At 44.1% G+C, this 25692-nt stretch overlaps 1 protein-coding gene across 3 annotated transcripts; it reads left to right on the top strand.

Moving 5' to 3' along the window:
- The first annotated feature begins 1659 nt into the window (after positions 1–1659).
- LOC139381734 (exportin-5-like) lies at positions 1660–24531 on the top strand. 3 transcript variants are annotated; one of them, XM_071125473.1, is made up of 34 exons: positions 1660–1911; positions 3992–4113; positions 4242–4314; positions 4555–4692; positions 5017–5199; positions 5306–5332; positions 5493–5678; positions 5917–5993; positions 6092–6136; positions 6306–6402; positions 9822–9905; positions 10090–10215; positions 10559–10649; positions 10802–10930; positions 11362–11477; positions 14637–14792; positions 14910–14951; positions 15081–15170; positions 15413–15612; positions 15812–15908; positions 16064–16245; positions 17371–17471; positions 17592–17688; positions 17821–17957; positions 18904–19001; positions 19279–19325; positions 19434–19531; positions 20560–20619; positions 20717–20817; positions 20904–21011; positions 21573–21710; positions 21894–22061; positions 22345–22479; positions 23185–24531. In XM_071125473.1, exons 1-34 carry the CDS (start codon positions 1756–1758, stop codon positions 23287–23289), a joined length of 3810 nt encoding a protein of 1269 aa, XP_070981574.1. In that variant the 5' UTR covers positions 1660–1755; the 3' UTR covers positions 23290–24531. The 3 variants fall into 3 exon arrangements, with proteins under 3 accessions (XP_070981574.1, XP_070981575.1, XP_070981576.1); XM_071125474.1 differs by lacking the exon at positions 23185–24531 and having other exon boundaries at positions 1687–1911; positions 22345–22539; XM_071125475.1 differs by lacking the exons at positions 22345–22479; positions 23185–24531 and having other exon boundaries at positions 1687–1911; positions 21573–21697; positions 21894–22055.
- The last annotated feature ends 1161 nt before the right edge of the window (positions 24532–25692 follow it).

The following is a 25692-nucleotide window of genomic DNA, read 5'->3' as shown; positions in this document are numbered from 1 at the left end:
ACACAAGTGTATTCAAGGCTGGCTATGTCAATTAATCCTAGAAGATTTAGCACCCACTATTGGCTGCTTTGTCTAGCGAGAATCGACACTGGCCCAAAAGTCACATTTAAAAAGACCAAATTAAGGCATCTTCGACCAAATCTGTGTGCTGACACAATCCTTTGAATTAAATTAATTATTTTCATGTTTATTTTTTATTACACACAATACATTTGTCCCTCTGGGCTCTTGCTAGGAAACTCTGAAATGTACAACCAGCTAGCAAGTCGGAAATGTTTGAGTTTCCTAGTTCCGACTAACACATAAACGCGGCATTGAGCCTCCTCTGGCAGTAGCCTTGACCCCTCGATCACACCAACAGCGTCATTGCCTTTGGTACACCATAAGTACATTCCTTTCCAATGGAACACTGCGTATGCAGAGGCAGTTGCAGTGCGTTCGGTGTGATGCATACATTGGATTTATCGAACGTATGCGTCAAACTGTATGCGTAGACGACTTGACAGAAATGGTAGCAGAAGGTGAACAAAACGAGCAAAAGTTGTAGTAGAAGACAAAGACCGGTCCAAAAATGCATTTATTTTTGGACTGTGTTTTTTGGACAAGAGATTAATTTGGGCAGTGGGAAAGGAGGATTCAATCAAGGTGTCTAGAAGCAGCCTTGTTTTGTACTGGGGTAGCAGTAAATGTAAAGGTTCCCCAACTAAAGGGGAAGATTCCTGGTGTTTGTGATGCTCGTGGTTTGGTGCGACGCAGACAGGGTGGTGTGAGTGGTGAAACAGAAGAGTCATTGTCTGTTCTTTTGAGTTTTGATGTTGAGTCTTTGCCCGACCAAGTGATATCAGGATATGTAAGTTATCCTGTACAAGCTTTTGTGCCGAATAGATTAGATTACATTGTTACAGGTGTCAAGCTTTTGGGCATGTGTGTAGGAGGGAGGTTCCTATGTGGGAGAAGTGTGCAGAAGGGCATGAGTCAAAGGAATGTGTGGCATTGGAGAAAGTAGTGGAATGTGTTAATCAAAAAGGTCCCGTGCGAGAGAGGCAGGTGGAGGTTTCCAGGGTTAGAGTAGTGCAGAAGTTGTCATATGCTGAGGCATCAAAGAAAGTAGAGGAAGATGGGTCAAGGGGAGGGATCCTGAGAAGAGTGGTGTGAGTAGTGTATCTGTACCAGTACAGAGGGATAGGCCAACAAGTGATATGTGTTTCAGTAAGATTGGATTTTTAGCATTTATAGCAATGGTTATCGACTGTACTGCAGGGATGGAATGTAAGCCGCACAAATTTGAGGTTGTGGTGGCAACTGCAGAGAGGTATTATTTAATATATTATTATATATATTATTATATTATATATTATTTATTTAGGTGTGTGAGACTTGACATCAAAATAGTTACAAGGTGTGTTAAGTGGTGGTGTCCCATCCTTTCAGGTTGTTGGCCTGAGGTAGGAGTAAATAGATTTAATTAGTTGAGTAGGGTGGTGTTATTTTTTATTATTTGATCATAATTTTTTTTTCTGAGTCTTTTTTTCTGAGTCTCTAGATGTTAAGAGTATTTCTTTATTTATTCAAGCAAATTATAAGGGAGTACTCCAGTCTAGTAGGGGGCGGTAATGCAACATTTATTGGATGCCAACCGCTGTTAAACCTCATTGAAGAAGAAGTAGTTTCGCTACTCTCGAACACGGCTGATGCCTATGGTTACGCATGTGTAGCTAGCTACATGCTAATTGACCTATTTTGCAGGTGTTTTACATGGTGCGGTACCGCCAGCTTTCATCTCATTTTTTGAAGACGCTACTCAATATGATGGGTGAACCGGTGGCTGATATGTGTGATCAGCTTGTTAAAGCCGTGAACGTGATGATGGACGCGGAATCTAGCCAAATATATCGCTTGGAGGCCCTAAAGGTATCTTGATTTCTAGATGCTAGCTTGCTAATGTTAGCTGGTAAGGTAGCCCAAAGGCCGGCAGATGGCTAACTAGCTCGCTTTCCTATTTGCGATGTGATGCGATTGCTTGACTGAAAATGTGCATAGATGCATAGCTATAACTTCACATTATAGTTCACATGTCCATTGCATGCGGCTCCCGAGTGGCGCAGCATCTCAGTGATAGGGGCGTCACTACAGTCCCAGGTTCGAATCCAGGCTGTATCACATCCGGCCGTGATTGGGAGTACCATAGGGCACAATTGGCCCAGCGTCGTCCGGGTTTCGCCGAGGTAGGCCGTCATTGCAAATAAGAATTTGTTCTTAAATGACTTGCCTTATGAAATTAAATCATCAATGGGCGTAGCTAGATAGCTAACGTCACATGGCTAGCATCATAACGTTACCGTTTCCAGCTGCGGATTTCATTCATTGCACGTCGCTAGTTATCTAGAGCCATTGCTGCTGACTGATGCCCTCAAACTGAATGAAAGATAAGCTAACGTTATGTCAACCATTTAGCCTAGTTCTATTGATTGCGTTAAATCAACTGAGTTGTGCATTGTTTCGAGAGTTTAATTCACTTCTCTCTGTAAAGCTCCATAAACTACATTGATAGCTATGACGGATATCATTGCAAGTTCACAGTTTTCATGTTTTATTCATCCATTCAAATCAAATTGTATTTGTCAAACATACACATGGTTAGCAGATGTTAATAATGCCAGTGGAGCGAAATGCTTGTGTTTGTAGTTCCGACAATGCAGTAATAACCAACGAGCTATCTAACCTAACAATTCCATAATAACTACCTTATACATACAAGTGTAAAGGGATGAAGAATATGTACATACAATATATGAATGAGTGATGGTACAGAATGGCATAGGCAAGATGCAGTAGATGGTATAGAGTACAGTATAAAGTGGTTAGTGATACATTTTTACATCAATTTTTCCATTATTAAAGTGGCTGAAGTTGAGTCAGTATGTTGGCAGCAGCCACTCAATGTTAAGGATGGCTGTTTAACAGTCTGATGGCCTTGAGATAGAAGCTGTTTTTCAGTCTCTCGGTCCCTGCTTTGATGCACCTGTACTGACCTCGCCTTCTGGATGAGAGCGGGGTGAACAGGCAGTGGCTCGGGTGGTTGTTGTCCTTGATAATCTTTATGGCTTTCCTGTGTCATTGGGTGGTGTAGGTGTCCTGGAGGGCAGGTAGTTTGCCCCCGGTGATGAGTTGTGCAGACCTCACTACCCTCTGGAGAGCCTTTTGGCTGTGGGCGGAGCAGTTGCCGTACCAGGCGGTGATACAGCCCAACAGGATGCTCTCGATTGTGCATCTGTAAAAGTTTGAGTGCTACCCTTTCCACTACTGTCCCGTCGATGTGGATAGGGGGGTGCTCCCTCTGCTGTTTCCTGAAGTCCACGATCATCTCCTTTCTTTTGTTGACGTTGATTGAGTGTGACGTTATTTTCCTGACACCACACTCTGAGGACCCTCACCTCCTCCCTGTAGGCCGTCTCATCGTTGTTGGTGATCAAGCCTAACGCCACGCAGTCGTGGGTGAACAGGGAGTACAGGAGAGGGCTCAGAACGCACCCTTGTGGGGCCCCAGTGTTGAGGATCAGCGGGGTGGAGATGTTGTTACCCACCCTCACCACCTGGGTGTGGCCCGTCAGGAAGTCCAGTACCCAGTTGCACAGGGCGGGGTTGAGACCCAGGGTCTCGAGCTTGATGATGAGTTTGGAGGGTACTATGGTGTTAAATGCTGAGCTGTAGTCGGTGAACAGCATTCTCACATAGGTATTCCTCTTGTCCAGATGGGTTAGGGCAGTGTGGTTGAAATTGCGTCGTCTGTGATTGGGGCGGTAAGCAAATTGAAGTGGGTCTAGGGTGTCATGTAGGGTGGAGGTGATATGGTCCTTGACTAGTCTCTCAAAGCACTTCATGATGACGGAAGTGAGTGAGATTGTCCTACACGTACCTGGCTAGGTATATACAGTAGCTAACTGATTGAGTGCATGTTATTAACTTGTCCATGCCGCTCTTTTATTTTTAGTTTTGTGAAGAATTCAAAGAGAAGTGTTCCTTCTGTGTCCCATGTGGGCTACAGTTGGCAGATAAAACTCAAACAGCAGTGGTGAGGCACTTTGGTCTACAGATACTGGAGCACGTTATCAAGTGAGTTATTGAGTATATTGTACAGTCTATAATTCACATAGTTATCCTCAATGATATCAAGACATCCCCCTACACATGTGCCAATGTGTTCCCCAAAACCTTGTTGTTTTTCTTCATGTTGAGAATAGGTTCAGATGGAACAACATGCCACAGCAAGAGAAAGTCCAGCTGAAGAACTGTGCTATGGGGCTATTGTCAACTGTGAGTCTGTTTGGGTGATAAACACCCTGTTAGTGTCTTCATCTTTCTATTCCTCTAGAAGAAAGTATGTGGCAGATAAGATGACGGGTGGAATTACTGGTGGTCTGTCGACCCAATTACAAATATACTTTCAAAAAGTCAAACAAATTCCCCATTGTTGTGCGATCAGTTAGATGTACATTAATGAATATGCTGACTCTAGTCTGTTCCATGACTCTGGCACACTGCCTCCCTCTGCAGGGCACATATCCTATCCTGGAGGAGGAGAGCCACATCAAGGACGTTCTCTCGCGGATCATAGTGGAGATGATCAAGAGAGAATGGCCTCAGCACTGGCCTGACATGCTGAAGGAGATGGAGGCACTCACCAGTGTAGGGGTGAGTCGGCACGTTCCCATTCAGTGTTTCCCCTGGGGTTTTATGCTTGTGCGGTGCCAAGGCCCCCAGAGCAACTTTCAGGGATGAAAACATCACAGCATTCAATTGGAGAGAAACAAAACTGTGTGTGTGGGGGGGGGGGGGGGGGGGGGGGCTTATTGAAAATGGAAGGGAGCAATGATTTGGTTTGTAATCCATCCACCAGCGTAAGGGTGAGTCGGCACGTTCCAGTTCAGTGTTTCCCCTAGGTTTTTATGCTGGCGGGGTGCCATGGCCCCTGGAGCAACTTTCAGGGCTGAAAACATCAGTGTTCCTCCCCCCCAGGAGGCCCAGACAGAGCTGGTGATGTTGATCCTGCTGCGGCTGGCGGAGGACGTGATCACCTTCCGGACCTTGCCCACTCAGCGCCGTCGGGACATCCAGCAGACCCTCACCCAGAACATGGAGAGTATCTTTAGCTTCCTGCTCGCCATCCTGCAGCTCCACGTCGACGAGTACCGCAAACTGGTAAACAGACAATGGTTATAACTGTCTTGTTAAAAAAATAAATAATAATATGCGGAAGTGTTTTTGACCTCTTTTTATTGATATTCTCTTTTTGTACTTCTTCCAGAAAAGAATACCTGGCCAAGAATTGCAGGTAGGAAAGTGTTTTTGATGTACAATATCCACTTTCTGATGTTATATTTACATATTATATTCACATTTAGACACCCAGCTAGAGACTTTTCTGTTTTGTGCACGTTACCCCTCTCTCTCATCTTAATCCCCCTCTTCTCTCCCCCTCTCCCCCTGGTCAGGCCAAGGCCCACTGTCGGGTAGGCGTGGCCACTCTAAACACCCTGGAAGGCTACATAGACTGGGTTGCCCTGGCAAACATCACCAATGACAACTGTCGCCTGCTGGAAATGCTGTGTCTATTGCTCAGTGAGACAGAGCTGCAGCTGGAGGCTGCAGAGTGCCTGCTCATCGCCATTAGCCGCAAGGTTAGTACAGACTACACAGTACTAGACACTCCCCTTTCTGCAGTCAGGCCTTGTAGGACATGACACGCCCCTTTCTGTTCGGACACACCCCTTTCTGCAGACTACTCTGTAGGACCGGACCAGATATTTTTTCAAGACATTGGAATGAATAATGCAGGTCTACAATTACTGTATTATTAGTCAGGTACATCACAGGGCAGAGAACTGTTATCTTAACATGCTTGGTGTGTCTCCGTAGGGGAAGCTGGAGGACAGGAAACCACTCATGGTGCTGTTTGATGACGTTGCCATGCACTACATCCTCTCTGCTGCACAGTGAGTACATTCCCCTCGATCACCCACAAGGCCTGGGTTTACACAGCAGCATTACTAGCTCATTCTGGCTTCTAATTCTCATTGGTTTGTGGCTACAGGTCTGCAGATGGAGCAGCAATATGCAACAAATCCTCTCCAACACAGTGAGTAGCCTACACATTTTGGTATTCAGCGTCAACGTTCTTGTCCAGCTTTGTTATTTAGCATTCCATTTAGCATTTGAGTTCATGGGGCTTGGTACTTTTTTTCTTTCAGTGTGCTGCGATGCTTAAAAATGCACTTTAAGTAAAGTTTGATTTGATTTCCCCCCAGGCCAGTGGGGGCGGGGGTGGTGGAGAGACACTACACCTTCCTGAAGAGGCTATGTCAGGTCCTGTGTGCCCTGGGCAGCCAACTCTGCTCATTAGTGGTGAGTCTGGCTCAGGGTTTCCATTAGGAAAATGTGATGCCGCAGAACTTGACCGGGAAGATATACATTTTCCTGCCATTTGAGAAATGTAGCGTACCCGTATGTATTGGGTGCATAATGCATTAGGGCGTCCAGCCACGGTGCTCAGAATGACACTTTTAGATTATTTTAATTCATCTTAACAGAACATGCAACTCATGTAATGAAGCAGTCAATGAAACACATTTTCAAACTCTTACCAAAATGCAATTCTTAGGAAAACACCGTTATAAACAGAGCACCTGTTAGCGGTTCCATATGTGACAGAGATGAAAATCTCTGTTAGAAACTTAGAAAGAGGGGAATCTAAAGAGGCAATAACAAGAATGGGTTGCTAATATGACTAGGATTGTTGATATGAAAACCAATAGAACAGGAGAGAAATGGCACATTGTTGGCACATCGTTGGGTCCAATACCCAAGTACATTTGTACATAGTTCTGGCTGATTGAGTTGTGGCTGTCAGTGAAAAGCATCTAAAATATGTGTAAAGATAATGTGTCTTGAGTATAATTTAAACTGTTGAGACAAGAAGGGGAGGGGTGTGTGGCAAAGTCTCTCCAGAATGGCTCAGCCATCTCCTGCCAATACTTGCATATTCATTGTGTGAATTGTTTGCCCTTAGATTTCAATTTTTTTAATCAATTCCCCATCACATATGTCACCAGTAGTAAATGTAACGTTAATCCCGTCATTTTTAACATTTCTGTTAATGCATGTGTTAATTACAGTCATTTACCGTTCTCATTCTCATGGAAACATTGCTTTCAGAGTTCACAACCTGCTACACTTGTGAGAGACAAGTTTTGGTTTATTTCATAACCATTAATGAGATTTGTACATTTTATTCATTGTCTTTTGTTTGAAGTTCTCCACGTGAGCAATGAGCATGTGTTTGGTTTCTCTGTCCTGATAACTTTGAGGGAGCACCTGCTTGAGCACACAAGTACTTGGCCTGCTGCGTAGAAATATAGGAAAGTGGGTTTTTTAACACTCATTGCTAATGATAATATATTAAAAGTATAGTTCCTCACAGTAAGCTATTTGAAAAATCCTTCCAATCTCCCCCTCGATAATCACCAGTCCTCGGTATGAAAGAGCAATGGAAGCTATAGGCCTACTGCCGCTTTTGCCTATTGTCTATGAGTTCCACAAGCTAATTTATTTAGTCGCCAATGGATAACAGCCTATCAATGTGTCCCTATGGCAGAGGTTGTGGATCTCGCATTAGTTTACTTTTTAAAGTTCTGATTTTAAATCTGATTTGTAAGATTAACCACCTGACATTGATTTTGAAAAAAGAAAACGTTATTATTTAAATAACTGTTCCACCAAAATGTACCTATGGAAATCATAGGCACGCAGAACAGTAGATATGGTAAGTGAAATTGTAATCTTCCCCAAACTTGAAACTCACGTGCCACCTATGAAGTCTTTATAAAATTGCCTCTGTGTTTCCATGGTGGGATTTTGCCTGTAGGCTACTTTGAAGCAAGGTAAGACATGCCTCATGATATGAAGTAAAAACACTTCAGGTTTCAAACAATGAAGTATGTTTTCAAAATGCTTACTGCCTCCAACTCACATTGTAAAGTGGATGCGCTGAAAGCCTGTCGCCTTGAATGATGAATAGGAGGTGCGCTTTAATTACCACTTGAGAAATACAAATAGTAGCTCTTAACTGTGCACCAAAACAGTTAACGTGCGATTGCATTTAGAATTATTGCACAATGAATGGGCTTAGAAAAGCCCATGGATTTCTCCTGCAGCACCTCAGGTGGTTGCTGCTGGAGTAAAACATCGCAAAATAGGCTCTGTGTGATAGTTGTTGGATAAGTAAGGTACATGATGACTAACAAATACTCACAGGCCAATTTAATTCCACTAAATAATGCAAATGAACCTATAGACTGAAGCATGATGGTCAAATGTATTTACAGTACCGTTCCAGAGTTTAGGGTCACTTAGAAATGTCCTTGTTTTTGAAAGAAAAATTGTTCATTAAAATAACATCAAATTGATCAAAAATGCAGTGTAGACATTGTTAATGTTGTAAATGATTATTTTAGCTGGAAGCGGCTGATTTTTAAAACATTTTTTAATAGAATATCTACATAGTTGTAAAGAGGCCCATTATCAGCAACCATCACTCCTATGTTCCAATGATACGTTGTGTTAGCTAATCCAAGTTTATCATTTTAAAAGGCTAATTTATCATGCAAAAACCGTTTTGCAATTATGTTAACACAGCTGAAAACTGTTGTTCCGAATAAAGAAGCAATAAAACGGGATGCTGGCCTTCTAGGCAGAGTTGCAAAGAAAAAGCCATATCCCAGACTGGCCAGAGGAACACAGACACTGGACAGAGGAACTCTGCTTAGAAGGCCAGCATCCCGGAGTCGCCTCTTCACTGTTGACGTTGAGACTGGCATTTTCTTGGCAATCTCTCGCATAGAATAGCCTTTATTTCTCAGAACAAGAATATATTGACGAGTTTCAGAATAAAGTTATTTGTTTCTAGCCATTTTGAGCCTGTAATCCCTCTCTATTTAATGAAGCTGTCAGTTGAGGACTTGTTTCTCAAGCTAATGTACTTGTCCTCTTGCTCAGTTGTGTACCGGGGCCCCCCACTCTTCTTTCTATTCTGGTTAGAGACAGTTTTCGCTGTTCTGTGAAGGGAGTAGTCAACAGTGTTGTATAAGATCTTCAGTTTATTGGCAAGTTCTCGCATGGACTAGCCTTCATTTCTCAGATCAAGAATAGACTGACGAGTTTCAGAAGAAAGTTCTTTGTTTCTGGCCATTTTTTAGTTTGTAATCGAACCAACAAATGCTGATGCTCCAGATACTCAACTAGTCTAAAGAAGGCCAGTTTTATTGCTTCTTTAAACAGAACAGCATTTTTCAGCTGTGCTAACATAATTTTAAAAGGGTTTTCTAATGAACAATTAGCCCTTTTAAAATGATAAACTTGGATTAGCTAACACAACGTGCAATTGGAACACAGGAGTGATGATTGCTGACAATGGGCCTCTGTACGCCTATGTAGATATTCCATAAAGAAGCAGCCTTTTTCAGCTACAATAGTCATTTACAACATTAACAATTTCTACAGTGTATTTCTGATCAATTTGATGTTATTTTAATGGACAAGAAATGTGCTTTTCTTTAAAAAACAAGGACATTTTCTAGGTGACCCCAAATGTTTGAATGGTAGTTTACATTGACTGTTATTTCCATCACTGAATAAAAAACATTATTTTGTCATTTTGGCCGGCAAGTTTTCTGCTTTTCGTTTGTTTTAGCGGCCAAAAGCTGTACAAAAAAAAGTGCACGTGGGTGTCTTGATTGTGTCGTTTGTGCTATGTGTTTCTAATGCAGGGTTCAGATGTGGAGGTAGAGGTACCAGCAAACCTTAGCAAGTACACAGAAGCGTTCCTGGCCTTCACCACACACCCAAGCCAGGCGAGTTACCTACTGTTAAAATAAAGTACTAGCCAGGTAGCTAACACTACTGTTTCTCCATATCCCACTTTGTCAGATCTGGTCCTCGAGCACTGAACATTGAGACATAGTATTCTTACATTTTTTTGATCTGTTCTGATAAACTACCCTACTCTGAACTAAAGTATTTGTCTTTTCCCACCAGTTCCTTAGGTCTTCCACCCAGATCACATGGGGAACTTTGTTCAGACATGAGATTCTCTCCAAGGATCCTGTCATCATCCAGATGACCATCAAGTACTTTAGAGCCACCATGACCAACCTAGTCAAGGTGAGACAGGCTACAATGTACATGCATCCAAGACTTTGTGCAGTTGCACATTAAAGCATCAAAATGTTCATTAGAAAAAGTGAGCATGTAAACGACTCACAAATCGATCTACACACGAAGGCAGAAATTATACATCCAAAATATAACTACACCGAAATCCAAAATACGTGTAACAACTACACAGAAATCCAAAATACGTGTAACAACTACACAGAAATCCAAAATACGTGTAACAACTACACGGAAAGGTTTAGCTCTTCCACTATGTAGACTTTGTCTCTACATGCAAGGTTCTTTTAATTGTATGAATTGCTGTTCTATATTGTTGTGTTCCTCCTGCTAGACTGGTTTCCCTTCCAGCAACGACAGTCCCAGCTGTGAGTACTCCCGTCATGACTTCGACAGTGATGAAGACTTCAACTCCTTCTTCAACTGTAAGCAATGTGACTCCTATTGTGTTTGAATACTTTAGACTTAAACAATATTAATATAATACATTTTTCTTGCCATTTAAAGAATATTTTCTCCAGTTCGTTCCTACGGATCATGACCCTGATGCTTGTGTCCGTGTTCCGATGTCTTCCAGCGTTCCGAGCGCAGCAGGGGGAGGTGGTCCGGAATGCGTGTCGTATTGTCCCCTTGGAGGCCTTCCAGATTGCAGCAGAGTGGCTGCAGTATCAGATCAGTGTGCCCATCAATATCGGAACCACTGTGTGTACGTGCTGCTTCTCGACTGTGGCTCATAGTGGCGATCTGGGGAGGGGGATCTCCTGTGTGTGTGTGGGGGGGTGGGGTCACTGATGGTGAATGTGTCAGTATGAAACTGATTGAATGTCTTGGAGTCCATTTGATTGCTCAAATCAAGAGTTTCTCATATCTTGGAAGGAGGAGTTTGAGGAGGTTTTTAAAAAGGAAATGCGTCTTTATTTGTATGAGATGAGTTCTCACGATTAACAAAATATACATGAATTCTCGTAACCCTTCAAAGGGTGCCAAGTGACAGGAAATGATGGGTCGAGAGATACTGTTGATGCATGTTAACTAATCAGCCTGATTAACTATACTCTCTCTTTTCCCCTTTTTACTCCTCCTGACTTGTTTTTTTCTCTCTTTTCGGTCTTTCTGTCTTCCTCCTTTTCTTTCCAGCTAAGACGGCTGAGGGGCTGTGTTCTATCCTGTCTCCGTCAGTGGTCCAGTGGGATGCTATGACCTTCTTTACAGAGAGTGCTGTGGGAAAGATCTTTAAGAACGTGGAGGATGAGGTACAAGCTGCCAAATGAGAATAGCTACCCATAGCAGAGAGATGGAGAGAGCAAAACTAGTATTTTACATAGGAGGGTAAGAGGGGTAGAGAAGGCAAAGTGTAAACGCTACCAGGGGGGTGCCCTAGATAGCAACAAAATGTGTAGGGATTTTTGAAACGCATAACTATTGATTCATATCAAAAACATAAACTAGTGTTGGTGTAACTTTATCTGAAGTCCGTAATAAGTTATTTATAAGGCAATCACAAATTGATCACCATTTTATTAATTACTACTCCTACATTTGTAAATGTTAGTAAGGTAGTCATTCAGACCAACAAAATGGAGGGATTGGCTGAACAGATCGTTGGTTCTGTCTTTGTCTCCCTTGACAACGTGCCTGACCACAGACTCCGCTCCATATCCTTCTGTCCCATTTAGCTGCCAATCACATACAGTGGGGCAAAAAAGTATTTAGTCAGCCACCAATTGTGCAAGTTCTCCCACTTAAAAAGATGAGAGGCCTGTAATTTTCATCATAGGTACACTTCAACTATGACCGACCAAAATGAGGAAAATAAATCCAGAAAATCACATTGTAAGATTTTTAATGAATTTATTTGCAAATTATGGTGGAAAATAAGTATTTGGTCACCTACAAACAAGAAAGATTTCTGGCTTTCACAGACCTATAACTTCATTGAGAGGCTCCTCTGTCCTCCACTCGTTACCTGTATTAATGGCACCTGTTTGAACTTATCAGTATAAAAGACACCTGTCCACAACCTCAAACAGTCACACTCCAAACTCCACTATGGCCAAGACCAAAGAGCTGTCAAAGGACACCAGAAACAAAATTGTAGACCTGCACCAGGCTGGGGAGACTGAATCTGCAATAGGTAAGCAGCTTGGTTTGAAGCAATCAACTGTGGGAGCAATTATTAGGACATGGAAGACATACAAGACCACTGATAATCTCCCTCGATTTGGGACTCCACGCAAGATCTCATCCCGTGGGGTCAAAATGATCACAAGAACGGTGAGCAAAAATCCCAGAACCACACAGGGGGACCTAGTGAACGACCTGCAGAGAGCTGGGACCAAAGTAACAAAGCCTACCATCAGTAACACACTATGCCGCCAGGGACTCAAATCCTGCAGTGCCAGACGTGTCCCCCTGCTTAAGCCAGTACATATCCAGGCCCTGCTGAAGTTTGCTAGAGAGCATTTGGATGATCCAGAAGAAGATTGGGAGAATGTCATATGGTCAGATGAAACCAAAATATAACTTTTTGGTAAAAACTCAACTCGTCGTGTTTGGAGGACAAAGAATGCTGAGTTGCATCCAAAGAACACCATACCTACTGTGAAGCATGGGGGTGGAAACATCATGCTTTGGGGCTGTTTTTCTGCAAAGGGACCAGGACGACTGATCCGTGTAAAGGAAAGAATGAATGGGGTCATGTATCGTGAGATTTTGAGTGAAAACCTCCTTCCAATCAGCAAGGGCATTGAAGATGAAACGTGGCTGGGTCTTTCAGCATGACAATGATCCCAAACACACCGCCCGGGCAACAAAGGAGTGGCTTTGTAAGAAGCATTTCAAGGTCCTGGAGATTCTCAACCCCATAGAAAATCTTTGGAGGGAGTTGAAAGTCCGTGTTGCCCAGCAACAGCCCCTAAACATCACTGCTCTAGAGGAGATCTGCATGGAGGAATGGGCCAAAATACCAGCAACAGTGTGTGGAAAACCTTGTGAAGATTTACAGAAAACGTTTGACCTCTGTCATTGCCAACAAAGGGTATATAACAAAGTATTGATATAATCTTTTGTTATTGACCAAATACTTATTTTCCACCATAATTTGCAAATAAATTCATTAAAAATCTTTTCATTTTTTTTTTTCATTTTGTCTGTCATAGTTGAAGTGTACCTATGATGAAAATTACAGGCCTCTCATCTTTTTAAGTGGGAGAACTTGCACAATTGGTGGCTGACTAAATACTTTTTTGCCCCACTGTATGAACGCAACATGCAACAATTTCAACGATTTTACAGTTCATATGAGTAAATCAGTTAATTGAAATGAATTCATTAGGACCTAATCTATGGATTTCACGTGACTGGGCAGGGGCGCAGCCATTGGTGGGCCTGCAAGGGCATAGGCCCACCCACTTGGGAGCTAGGCCCACCCACTTGGGAACTAGTTCCACCTACTTGGGATCTAGGCCCACCCACTGGGGAGCCAGACCCAGCCAATCAGAATGATTTTCTCCCTACAAAAGGGCTTTGTTACAGACTGAAATAGTCCTCCGTTTCATCAGCTGTCTGGTTGGCTGGTCTCAGATGATCCCACAGGTGAAGAAACTGGATGTGGAGGTCCTGGGCTGGCATGGTTACACGTGGTCTGTGGTTGTGAGGCGGGTTGGACGTACTGTCAAATTCTCTAAAACAACGTATCGGCAGCTTTATAGTAGAGAAATTAACATTATATTCTCTGGCAACAGCTTTATTGGAAATTCCTGCAGTCAGCATGCCAATTGCATGCTCCCTCAAAAGTTGAGACATCTATGGCATTGTGACTGCACTTTTTTGAGTGGCCTTTTATTGTCCCCAGCACAAGGTCCACCTGTGTAATGATCATGCAGTTTAATCAGCTTGTTGATATGCCACACCTGTCAGGTGGATGGATTATCTTGGCAAAGGAGAAATGCTCACCAACAGGGATGTAAACAAATTTGTGCACAAAATTTGATAGCAATAAGCTTTTTGTGTGAAATTCTGGGATATTTTATTTCAGCTCATGAAGTACTTTACATGTTGCATTTATATTTGCGTATGTATTTTTAAAATGTCCTTAAATATCCTGTGTTGTGGGCTTATTCTTTTGCTAGGTGCTGCTGGAATGTTTACCAATGGCAGTAACCAATTACACTGGTCACTGAAAACATTTTATAAAGCATAAATAGTGCTCACTTTAGGGGCTGTAAAAGTACTTTACTGATAATTTGTAGATGGTTTATAAATGTGGTAGTAATGATTAATAAATGGTGAACACACACTATAAATGGTTTATTACAGACCCTTAAAATAGTGGTACCCAAGTGTTATGAATGAAAAGAAATTGACGATGTAGAAGAAACTCTGACTCTAGTGTCCCTTTGCCCCTGCTGTAGAAGTTGCCAGTAGACCAGGGCATTGAGCTGCTACAGGCTGTGTTGAACTACAACACCCAAGACCCTCTCATCCTGTCCTGTGTCCTCACCAACGTGTCCGTCCTCTTCCCCTTCGTCACACACCGACCTCACTTCCTGCCTCAGGTCCTCTACAAGGTGAACACACACCTGCGCTCAAAAGCATGCACACCGATCTACAATCTCTCTCTCCTGACCTTTTGTGGATTGTGTCCACCTTTTAAAACATGAACTTGTTCTTCTTTTCCTTCCCAGCTATTTGCCTCCATCACATTCGAGGTGGTAGAGGAGAGTAAGGTGAGCCGTCTTAAATATTCTTAGGAGGGACGACAGATGTGTTCGTTGGGATTGTGTAGAAGCAATAGGAATCCGAGGCTAAGTAGTAGTCCATCCAATCATCAGTCTGATCTGGGATGTCATTTTCAGGCACCACGGACGCGTGCGGTGAAGAACATCAGAAGACACGCCTGCTCCTCCATCATCAAGATGTCTCGAGACTACCCACAATTCATTCTTGTATGTGTCTGCGGTCAAGTTCATCCTACTCCTAGAGAAGGCTCATCCATCGCTGTGCAGTAGAATGGAACAGCTGCTTTAAGTAGATACTGATGAAACCGTTGGCTATGACTCTTAGAACCAGTGTACAAATCTATTGTAAATCTATTGCATCTTACAAGTGTATGTGTATCTGTGGGGGAGGGATGTTTGGGTGTGTCTGTTTTTCATGTACATCTCTCACTCACTCTGTCTCCATTCAGCCGTGTTTTGACATGATGTATAACCACGTGAAGAAGCTGTTCTCCAGCGAGGCTCTGTTGAACATGCTGGAGAAGTGTGCTCTTATGGAGGCCCTGGTCCTCATCAGTAACCAGTTCAAAGACTACAACAAGCAGAAACACTTCCTGGAGGAGCTTATGGCCACTGTGGCCGCTCGCTGGACCTCCGACGAGATGAGGCGGTATGTACACACACACACACACACACACACACACACACGCGTACGCTGTCTACACTGAACTGCTTACACGCACTGCATGCACACAGACGCACACATGCGTCCGCACACAACATGCGTACACACACGCTATACACACTAAACTGTATACACCCACTTGCACTGTATTATACACTGGTTGTTCTCTCTTTGTGTGCATCAGTGTGCTGTGGGATCCTGCTCTGTTCCTGGACTTCGTTGGTGCTGATCAGCTGGTAGCTGAAGGCACAGAACACACAACGGGCATCAACAGGTCACGGGTACGTGTGTGTGTGTGTGCGCACACGTGCGTGCGTTCATGGCTAAGTGCTAAAACTTTTTATGTGATGTCAGGCTTGCCAATTCAACCAGTTCTGCCAAAACGTCAACTGTATTGAAACATTTCCTATTCACTGTTTCTCACCCTGCCCTCCAGTTGAGTTTCTGTGTGTACACCATCCTGGGGGTGGTGAAGAGGGCCCGCTGGCCGGCTGACCTGGAGGAGGCGAAGGCAGGGGGCTTCGTAGTGGGCTACACCCCTAATGGAGCCCCCATCTACAGAAACCCCTGCAGCGCCCAGGTCCTGGCACTGCTGCCCAACCTGCTCGCCCTCATCAGGTAAGGGGGTGGGGGTGCTGTAGAGAAACATTGTGGGTTTTTGATTAAGATGGTGATGAGGATGATAATAGTGTTTGTGATAATGGTGGTGATAGTGTTTGTGGTGATGATGATCGTGTTTGTGATAATAATGGTGTTTGATTGTGGTGATAGTTTTTGATAATGATGGTGATGGTTGTGATAGTGATTGATGATAGTGATTGATGATGGTGTTTGGTGGTGGTGGTGATAGTGTTTGTGATGGTGGTGGTGGTGATGGTGTTTGTGATGGTGGTGGTGATGATAGTGTTTGTGATAGTGTTTGTGATGGTGGTGGTGATGATAGTGTTTGTGATGGTGGTGGTGATGATAGTGTTTGTGATGGTGGTGGTGGTGATGATAGTGTTTGTGATGGTGGTGGTGGTGGTGATGATAGTGTTTGTGATGGCGGTGGTGATGGTGTTTGTGATGATAGTGGTGATAGTGTTTGTGATGGTGGTGGTGGTGATAGTATTTGTGGTGATGATAGTGTTTGTTATGATGGTGGTAATGGTGAGTGTTTATTATGATGGTGGTAATGGTGAGTCTTTGTTTGTTATGATGATGGTGGTAATGGTGAGTGTTTGTTATGATGGTGGTAATGGTGAGTGTTTGTTTGTTATGATGGTGGTAATGGTGAGAGTGTTTGTTTTGTTATGATGGTGGTGGTAATGGTAAGAGTGTTTATTATGATGGTGAGTGTTTTTGTTATGATGGTGGTAATGGTGAGTGTTTGTTTGTTATGATGGTGGTAATGGTGAGAGTGTTTGTTTGTTATTATGGTGGTAATGGTGAGAGTGTTTGTTTGTTATGATGGTGGTAATGGTGAGAGTTTGTTATGATGGTGGTCATGGTGAGAGTGTTTGTTTGTTATGATGGTGAGTGTTTGTGTGTTATGATGATGGTAATGGTGAGTGTTTGTTTGTTATGATGATGGTGGTAATGGTGAGAGTTTGTTTGTTTGTTTGTTATGATGGTGGTAGTGGTGAGTGTTTGTTTTTTATGATGATGGTGAGTGTTTGTTTGTTTGTTATGATGATGGTGGTGGTAATGGTGAGTGTTTGTGATGAACATGATGATAAAGAGGATGATGTTGTTTCTCTGTAGAACCCACAACAGTCTCTTCCTGCCGGAGAACATGTGTCGTCTGAGTGAGACGTTCTCCAAGGCCTACGACATGATAGAGGTGGAGAAGAACATGGTTCTAGGTGAGAGGAACCACACTGATTCAATGGTTATGCCCTGTACTTAGAAACCCTATATCAAAGGTTGGTAACCCGTGGCTATAGGATAATAAACAACCAAGAATATTGTGTCCTGACCTGTAGGCCTGCCTCAGCCAGCCCTGGACATCTATGACCCTCCAGTGTATAAGACTCATCTAGAGCGCATGCAGGGATTCTTCTGTACCCTCTACGACAACTGGTGACTTCCTCACTTTGGATAGTCTTCTGCTTCCTCTATCTCCACATACACACACACACACAACCACCAGTCTCGCTCTCTTGCTCATTTCCCCCTCTTCCTCTCGCTTGCGTACCCCCATTCTCTCTCTAGTTACCATACCCTGGGGAAGGCAGGCCTATCATTGCAGCAGGACTTCTACACCATCGAGGGATTGGCTGAACAGATCGTTGGTTCTGCCTTTGTCTCCCTCGACAACGTGCCTGACCACAGACTCCGCACCATGCTCCATATCCTTCTGTCCCATTAGCTGCCAATCACATGTGAACGCAACGTGCAACAATTTCAACGATTTTACTGAGTTACAGTTCATATAAGGAAATCAGTCAATTGATATTAATAGGTCAGTAGGCCCTAATTTATGGATTTCACATGACTGGGCAGGGGTGCAGACATGGGTGGGCCTGGGAGGGCATAGCCCCACCAACTTGGGAGCCAGGCCCAGCCAATCAGCATGAGTTTTTCCCCACAAAGGGCTTTATTACAGACAGAAATACTCCTCAGTTTCATCAGCTGTCCGGGTGGCTGGTCTCAGACGATTCCGCAGGTGAAGAAGCTGGATGTTGGGGTCCTGGGCTGGCTGTTACACGTGGTCTGTGGTTGTGAGGCCTTTTGGAAATACTGCCAAATTCTCTAAAACGACATGGTAGAGAAATTAACATTACATTCTCTGGCAACAGCTCTGGTGGACAGTCCTGCAGTCAGCATGCCAATTGCACACTCCCTCTAAACTTGAGACATCAGTGGTGTTGTGTGACAAAACTGAACATTTTAAAGTGGCTTTTTATTGTCTCCGGCACAAAGTACACCTGTGTAAAGATCATGCTGTTTAATCAGCTTCTTGATATGCCACACCTGTCAGGTGTATGGATTATCTTGGCAAAGGAGAAATGCTCACTAACAGGGATGTAAACACATTTGTGCACAAAATGTGAGAGAAATAAGCTTTTTGTACTTATGGAACATTTCAGGGATCTTTCATTTCAGAGCTTTGAACATGGGACCAACACTTTGCATGTTGCGTTTATATTTTTGGTTCAGTATATATAGTAATTTTGTTCAGACAAAAATGGATTATAAAGTCATTGTTAGTGATCAAATACATTGATAATAGCATTGACTTTACATGTACAGTATCCATTCAGTCCAACTGTGTTCCTTAATGTGTGTGTGAACGGGTGTTCCTGAAGCAGCTGGTGGTGTCATGTCCTCAGGAGTGCTACAACAGTCTGCTCTGCCCCCTGCTGGGCCCTCTGTTCGCCTACATGCTACAGGTCTGAACTCTCACTCTTTTTCCCCTTGTGCCTGTGAAGCAATATACCAAAAAGGAGAGTTTCTTTGCATGTAAAATAAATAAATAAATAAAAAACCCACACAAAACAAAGTACTCACAACAATAAAGGTTAACTGTGGTACAACTACCAAACAAACAGAAATCGGAGGCTGATCAAACACTCCGAGCTTATTGTCATGCGCACTAGTAATCAGTCACTATTAATAAGAAATGGGACAACTTATCATGTGACGTGTTGACTCTGTTTATTTATACAGAGACTCAATCTCAGGTGGCAGATCATCAACCAGAGGAGTACTGTCAGGTAAGATGTGTCCATCTGTGGGTCCTTATGAAGGCATGTGGTCTCTTTCAATGCGTAGGTTTTCTTGTGCTAGTGGTATGTTGACAATCTCCTTCCCTCTGTGTGTAGTGAGGAGGAAGAGGAGGACGAGTCGTGTGAGGAGAATCAGGAGATGCTGGAGGAGCAGCTTGTTCGGCTGCTCACCAGAGAGGTTCTGGACCTGCTCAGTAAGTCCACACTTTTGGGAGGAAGGTCAGATTATTGGGATGCAGGGAGCGATTAAGTAGCACTTTCAATTAGAGGCCTTCAAGGCTCCAAATAAATAACTCCCTTCAGAACATTAAGTAGCAGCATACCGGTTGGCTGTCGGTCATTGTAGCCTGTCCTTCTCCTTTAACTTTTAATTCCATCTTCCATTGATTAGATGTCTCCTAACTTTTGCCCCACACACAGCGGCTCTGACTGTTAGCCTATCGCCACTTTGATGACTTGTGATTGGCCAACAACAAGCTACACGCACCACGCTCGTGAAAAGCAAGAGCAGCAGCATAAATGATCACATTTCTCTCTTTCAGCATTCGAATCTGTACGTGTCCTTGCAGTCAAGTCAGTTAAAATTACACTTGACAATCAGATCAGACCCGTGACATTATTTAGAATTCTTGATCCAGACCCTCTTGGGTATTCGTCTACAGGTGGATCCGTGAAGACTTTCAGTTCAGCTTCTCCATTGAGCTTGTATTTATGTATTTATTTATTGTCCAGGAGAAGGATTCATGAATTTAGCTCTGCTGCGTATCCATATTTGATAGATTTGGGGGTATATCAAAAATCTAAGTCAAATGTATTTATATAGTACATCAGCTGATATCTCAAAGTGCTGTACAGAAACCCAGCCTAAAACCCCAAACAGCAAGCAATGCAGGTGTAGAAGCACGGTGGCTAGGAAAAACTCCCTAAAAAGGCCAAAACCTAGGAAGAAACCTAGAGAGGAACCAGGCTATGAGGGGTGGCCAGTCCTCTTCTGGCTGTGCCGTGTGGAGATTATAACAGAACATGGCCAAGATGTTCAAATGTTCATAAATGACCAGCATGGTCAAATAATAGGTCTGGGACAGGTAGCACGTCCGGTGAACAGGTCAGGGTTCCATAGCCGCAGGCAGAACAGTTGAAACTGGAGCAGCAGCTCCAGTTGGGGTTTATGGAGTTTATTTCAGTCTAGTCATGTGTCCTAACATTGATTCTTTCCCATCAGCTCACGCCTGCATAATGAAAAAGGTGCCTGCGCCAGCAGGAAACAAGGAAGATGTGGATGGTAAGTTCACTTGTTTTCTAGGTAAGAAAAGTATTACTCAGGTCCACCCCCTTCTCACTCTTCCCCTTCCTTTTTATGTCCTATCCTGTGTGTGTAGAGGAGGAGATGATGTCCACTGAGTCCCAGGCAGTCGCTGTCTCCCCTGCCCAGCCAACAGGTGAACTGACGGAGCTGGGGAAGTGTTTTCTCAAACACGAGGTCAGCACAACACACACACACACACACACACACCGGAGCATCTACCCATGGCAGTGTGATGGGACTATTTCTCTCTCCCTCTGCAGGACATCTATATGACCTTGTTGACCATCTCATTCACCTCTCTGTCCTGGAAGGACACCAGTAACTGTCACCGCAGCGCCTCCATCGTGTGCTGGACCCTGCTACGACAGGTAGGCTACACACAGGACAGACTGACAGCAACTTTCCATCCTGAGCACTCCCTATCCATTTAGCTTCCTTTTCCTCTCGCTCCCTCCTTACTCAGTGTCTGTCTGACTGTGTTTGTGCTTCACTCCTGTGATTTGAAGATTCCTCCCTCCCTCCACTCTGCTGTCTCTCCCTCTCTCTCTTCACTGTGCCCCTCTCCTCCTCTCTCTTCACTGTGCCTCTCTCCTCCTCTCTCTTCACTGTGCCTGTCTCTCCTCCTGTCTCTTCACTGTGCCTGTCTCTCCCCCTCTCCTCCTCTCTCTTCACTGTGTCTGTCTCTCCCCCTCTCCTCCTCTCTCTTCACTGTGTCTGTCTCTCCCCCTCTCCTCCTCTCTCTTCACTGTGCCTGTCTCTCCCTCTCTCCACTGTGCCTGTCTCTCCCCCTCTCTCCTCCTCCCTCTCTCTCTTCACTGTGCCTGTCTCTCCCCCTCCCTCTCTCTCTTCACTGTGCCTGTCTCTCCTCCTCTCTCTTCACTGTGCCTGTCTCTCCCTCTCTCTCTCTCTGACTCTGTTGTTGTGTTCAGGTTGTAGGTGGGAACCTTTTGCCAGAGGCGGTCACATGGTTCTATACCAGTGTTCTGAAGGGACTGCAGATGCATGGGCAGCATGAGATCTGCAACTCAGCCCTCACACAACTGGCCCTGCTTATGTACGAGAACCTGGTGAGAGTCACATTCTCTCCCTCCTAACTCTTTCTCGCCTCCCTGGGTCAGCGGCCGCGGTACATGGAGCTGAGGACTGTGATGACTCAGATCCCCAACATCACTCACTCTTCTGTCTCCTGTCCTGCTCCTCCCTTCCTCGACAACTAACCCTTTCCTCTCTTCCCTCCCTCCCTGGGACAGCGGCCGCGGTACATGGAGCTAAGAGACGTGATGACTCAGATCCCCGACATCAATCTGGAGGCTCTAGACCAGTACGACCAGCGGTTGCTGGAGCCCAGCTCCGCTCAGAGGTTGGGAGAGAAGAAGAGGAAAGACCAGTTCAAGAAGCTCATTGCTGGCGCTGTGGGGGTAATACCACCACCTGCCACCAGGGGGGGGGGGCTCTATTTAGTTTTTTCTGTAAAATGACCTGCAGCAAAGACCTAGAATTATTTCATTGAAAATAATGTCTGAAATGTGTCCATTGTGACTTTTGAAATAGATTTGAATTAAAGGATGTAAGTTGCACTGTATTGGCGAGTGCTGTCAGTATTTTAATAAGTTTAATTGAATAGGGCCTGCACGCTCCTATGTAAGACGACCATTCAATCCAAACCGATTCTAAATTGTTCTTGATCTCTCCTACCCACAGAAAGCTCTGGCCCAGCAGTTCAAAAAGGAGGTACATATCCGAAATCTTCCGTCTCTCTTTAAGAAGCCGAAGCCCGAGAAAAGGGACATTCTGGAGACCAGTGAGTGTGGAGCACTAGCAGCACTCTTCTCCCCGGTGCTGGACGACATCTAGGAGCACTAGCAGCACTCTTCTCCCCAGCGTTGGACGACATCTAGGAGCACTAGCAGCACTCTTCTCCCCAGCGTTGGATGACATCTAGGAGCCCTAGCAGCACTCTTCTCCCCGGTGCTGGATGACATCTAGGAGCACTAGCAGCACTCTTCTCCCCGGTGCTGGACGACATCTAGGAGCACTAGCAGCACTCTTCTCCCCAGCGTTGGACGACATCTAGGAGCACTAGCAGCACTCTTCTCCCCAGCGTTGGATGACATCTAGGAGCCCTAGCAGCACTCTTCTCCCCGGTGCTGGACGACATCTAGGAGCACTAGCAGCACTCTTCTCCCCGGTGCTGGACGACATCTAGGAGCACTAGCAGCACTCTTCTCCCCGGTGCTGGACGACATCTAGGAGCACTAGCGGCACTCTTCTCCCCGGTGCTGGACGACATCTAGGAGCACTAGCAGCACTCTTCTCCCCGGCGCTGGACGACATCTAGGAGCACTAGCAGCACTCTTCTCCCCAGCGTTGGATGACATCTAGGAGCCCTAGCAGCACTCTTCTCCCCGGTGCTGGATGACATCTAGGAGCACTAGCAGCACTCTTCTCCCCGGTGCTGGACGACATCTAGGAGCACTAGCAGCACTCTTCTCCCCAGCGTTGGACGACATCTAGGAGCACTAGCAGCACTCTTCTCCCCAGCGTTGGATGACATCTAGGAGCCCTAGCAGCACTCTTCTCCCCGGTGCTGGACGACATCTAGGAGCACTAGCACCACTCTTCTCCCCGGTGCTGGACGACATCTAGGAGCCCTAGCAGCACTCTTCTCCCCGGTGCTGGATGACATCTAGGAGCACAGAGGCCCTCAGTCTGGCCTAACACGCACACAAACATGCATACACTTTCTATCCTCCCGGGGACTTTTACTCCTGAAGGATTGGTTCAACAAGTGTTCGACGTTTCTACCCTATCGATCGACAGTGGGATGAATGGACTCTACAATTTGTGGCAGCCTCCCCATTTAGGACAAAGGTAATCAGAATATTCTGTCATGGGCTGAACCCTGCTAACTGCTCGATAATATTTATCCAAATAATGTGTGTCTGTCTGCCTTGATCAGAAATATAGAACAGTATGATGATGGTGATTGTCCTTCAACAGGACATTGATTTTGCCATAAACCCTGCAGGTTGTAAATATAACAAAGAATTGTGTTTATACAGCACATTTCCTCATTAGCACAACACATTTAGCTTTAATTGTGTTTTAGTAGATCCGCAAACATGGACCATCCACCTGGGTGCTCAACGACTGCAGCCATTTTGTGCCAGAAGAACCTGAATGGGACCCAGTGAGCATGTCTGAGGTGTTAGACTTCAAAGTAGTCTGCTGTATAAGGAGAGCTATTTTCAAACCAATGTTTTGTACAGAATCATTACTCTGTTGATGGTTGAAGTAGAATTGTCATTGACTTTTTTTGCACTGCTTCTCCCAGCTGTGAACGTATGAGAAGCCAGCACTGCATTCCACCTATGTTCATGGAAATAGTTTGCCGCAACATCGACTTTTGTTCGGCGGTATTGTTTGTGAAAACTGATCCAACGTGGTCAAGATCCCATATTTTATGCCATCTGTTTTGTAGGTCATATTTGTGTGCATTTGGAAGAAGCTACAGGCCTGAATCTCAAATCAATTGGAAAAATAGGCACCAATTGCTGTGAGGTTTCTATGTTGCCAGTCTGTCTTTCCCATTAATATGGGACCAAAGCTGATTTATCCAAATACATACAGAATGATCAGAGTTTTTTGATGGCATAAAATATAATAGTCAGGGGACTTTGTTACATAATTTTGGGAGAAATCTTAGATTTTTGGTATGAACTACCCCTTTAAATCTCCCAACCCTGTCAATGATTGATTGTGGCCAACTTTTTTCCTTAATGAATGTATAAAACAACAAACTTGTACAGGGGGAAAAGTATTTAAAACTGTAGTGCTGTTTTTATATTTTGCTGTTTTTAAATAAAGGTAGACTTGAGTCATTTTAAATGTTACTTTTTTAAATATTTAAGGTTATTCGTTAGTAATCCGTCCCTCCCATTGGTTCATCTTCTAGAGTCTGGCCGATTATGGTATGGAGTGATTTCAGTGCCAACAGAGATTGTATTTGAATTTTATCATTTTGAATTTGGTTTAGGATATTGAGTTTGATATTTTTTTATGTTTAATGCACAACTTGAATCATTGAATTCATACATTTTACTTGTATTTCAGGATTTGAAACTGAATTATATGAATATTTATGGTAGATATTGTATTCATTGTCTGTATCAAGTTTACAAACCATCTTTTGAAGTTATTCAAAGTTCCATATATTCAACTTCTCAGATTCAGTTTTCAAATTCAGCTCTCTAAATCCAGCTTCAAAACCACAGCCAACATCCTGATACTTTGCCAGCAAGGAAAGGTAGAGGAGAACGGATACTTTTGGTCATGTAGTGTATGTGGACACCTGCTTGTCGAACATCTCATTATAAAATCGTGGGCATTAATATGGAGTTGGTCCGTCGTCGTCCCCCCCTTTTCTGCTATAAAAGCCTCTACTCTTCTGGGAAGACTTTCCACTAGATGTTGGAACATTGCTGCGGGGACTTGTTTCCATTCAGCCACAAGAGCATTAGTGAGGTTGGGTGATTAGGCCTGGCTCGCAGTCCGTGTTCCAATTCATTCCAAAGGTGTTCGATGAGATTGAGGTTAGGGCTTTGTAGTCCAGTCAAGTTCTTCCACCCTGATCTCCACAAACAATTTATCTATGGACCTCACTTTGTGCACTAGGGCATTGTCATGCTGAAAAACAAAAGGGCCTTCCCCAAACTGTTGCCAAAAAGTTGGAAGCACAGAATTGTCTAGAATGTCATTGTATGCTGTAGCGTTAAGATTTCCCTTCACTGGAACTAAGAGGTATAGGCCGAACCATGAAAAACAGCCCCAGACCATTATTACTCCTCCACCAAACTTTATAGTTGCCACTATGCATTCGGGTAGGTAGCGTACTCCTGTCATCTGCCAAACCCAGATTCTTCTGTCGTACTGCCAGATGTTGAATTTAGTAAAGGATCTAGTTGATACTTTCTTAACTTATTTTTTCCTAACTGCATTGTTGGTTAAGGGTTTGTAAGTTAGAATTTCACTGTAAGGTTGTTGTATGTT

Source organism: Oncorhynchus clarkii, chromosome 23, assembly GCF_045791955.1.
Source record: "Oncorhynchus clarkii lewisi isolate Uvic-CL-2024 chromosome 23, UVic_Ocla_1.0, whole genome shotgun sequence".
Lineage (NCBI taxonomy): Eukaryota > Metazoa > Chordata > Actinopteri > Salmoniformes > Salmonidae > Oncorhynchus > Oncorhynchus clarkii.
Note: the sequence above shows the minus strand (reverse complement) of the source record. Positions and strands in the feature narration are given on the sequence as shown.

Coding starts and splice junctions, on each gene's coding strand:
- LOC139381734 (XM_071125473.1), top strand. CDS start 1,756: ATGGTGCGGTACCGCCAGCTTTCATCTCATTTTTTGAAGACGCTACTC. Junction 15,613..15,811: donor ACCTCCGACGAGATGAGGCG/GTATGTACACAC, acceptor TGTGTGCATCAG/TGTGCTGTGGGATCCTGCTC. Junction 20,818..20,903: donor AGTGTTTTCTCAAACACGAG/GTCAGCACAACA, acceptor CTCCCTCTGCAG/GACATCTATATGACCTTGTT.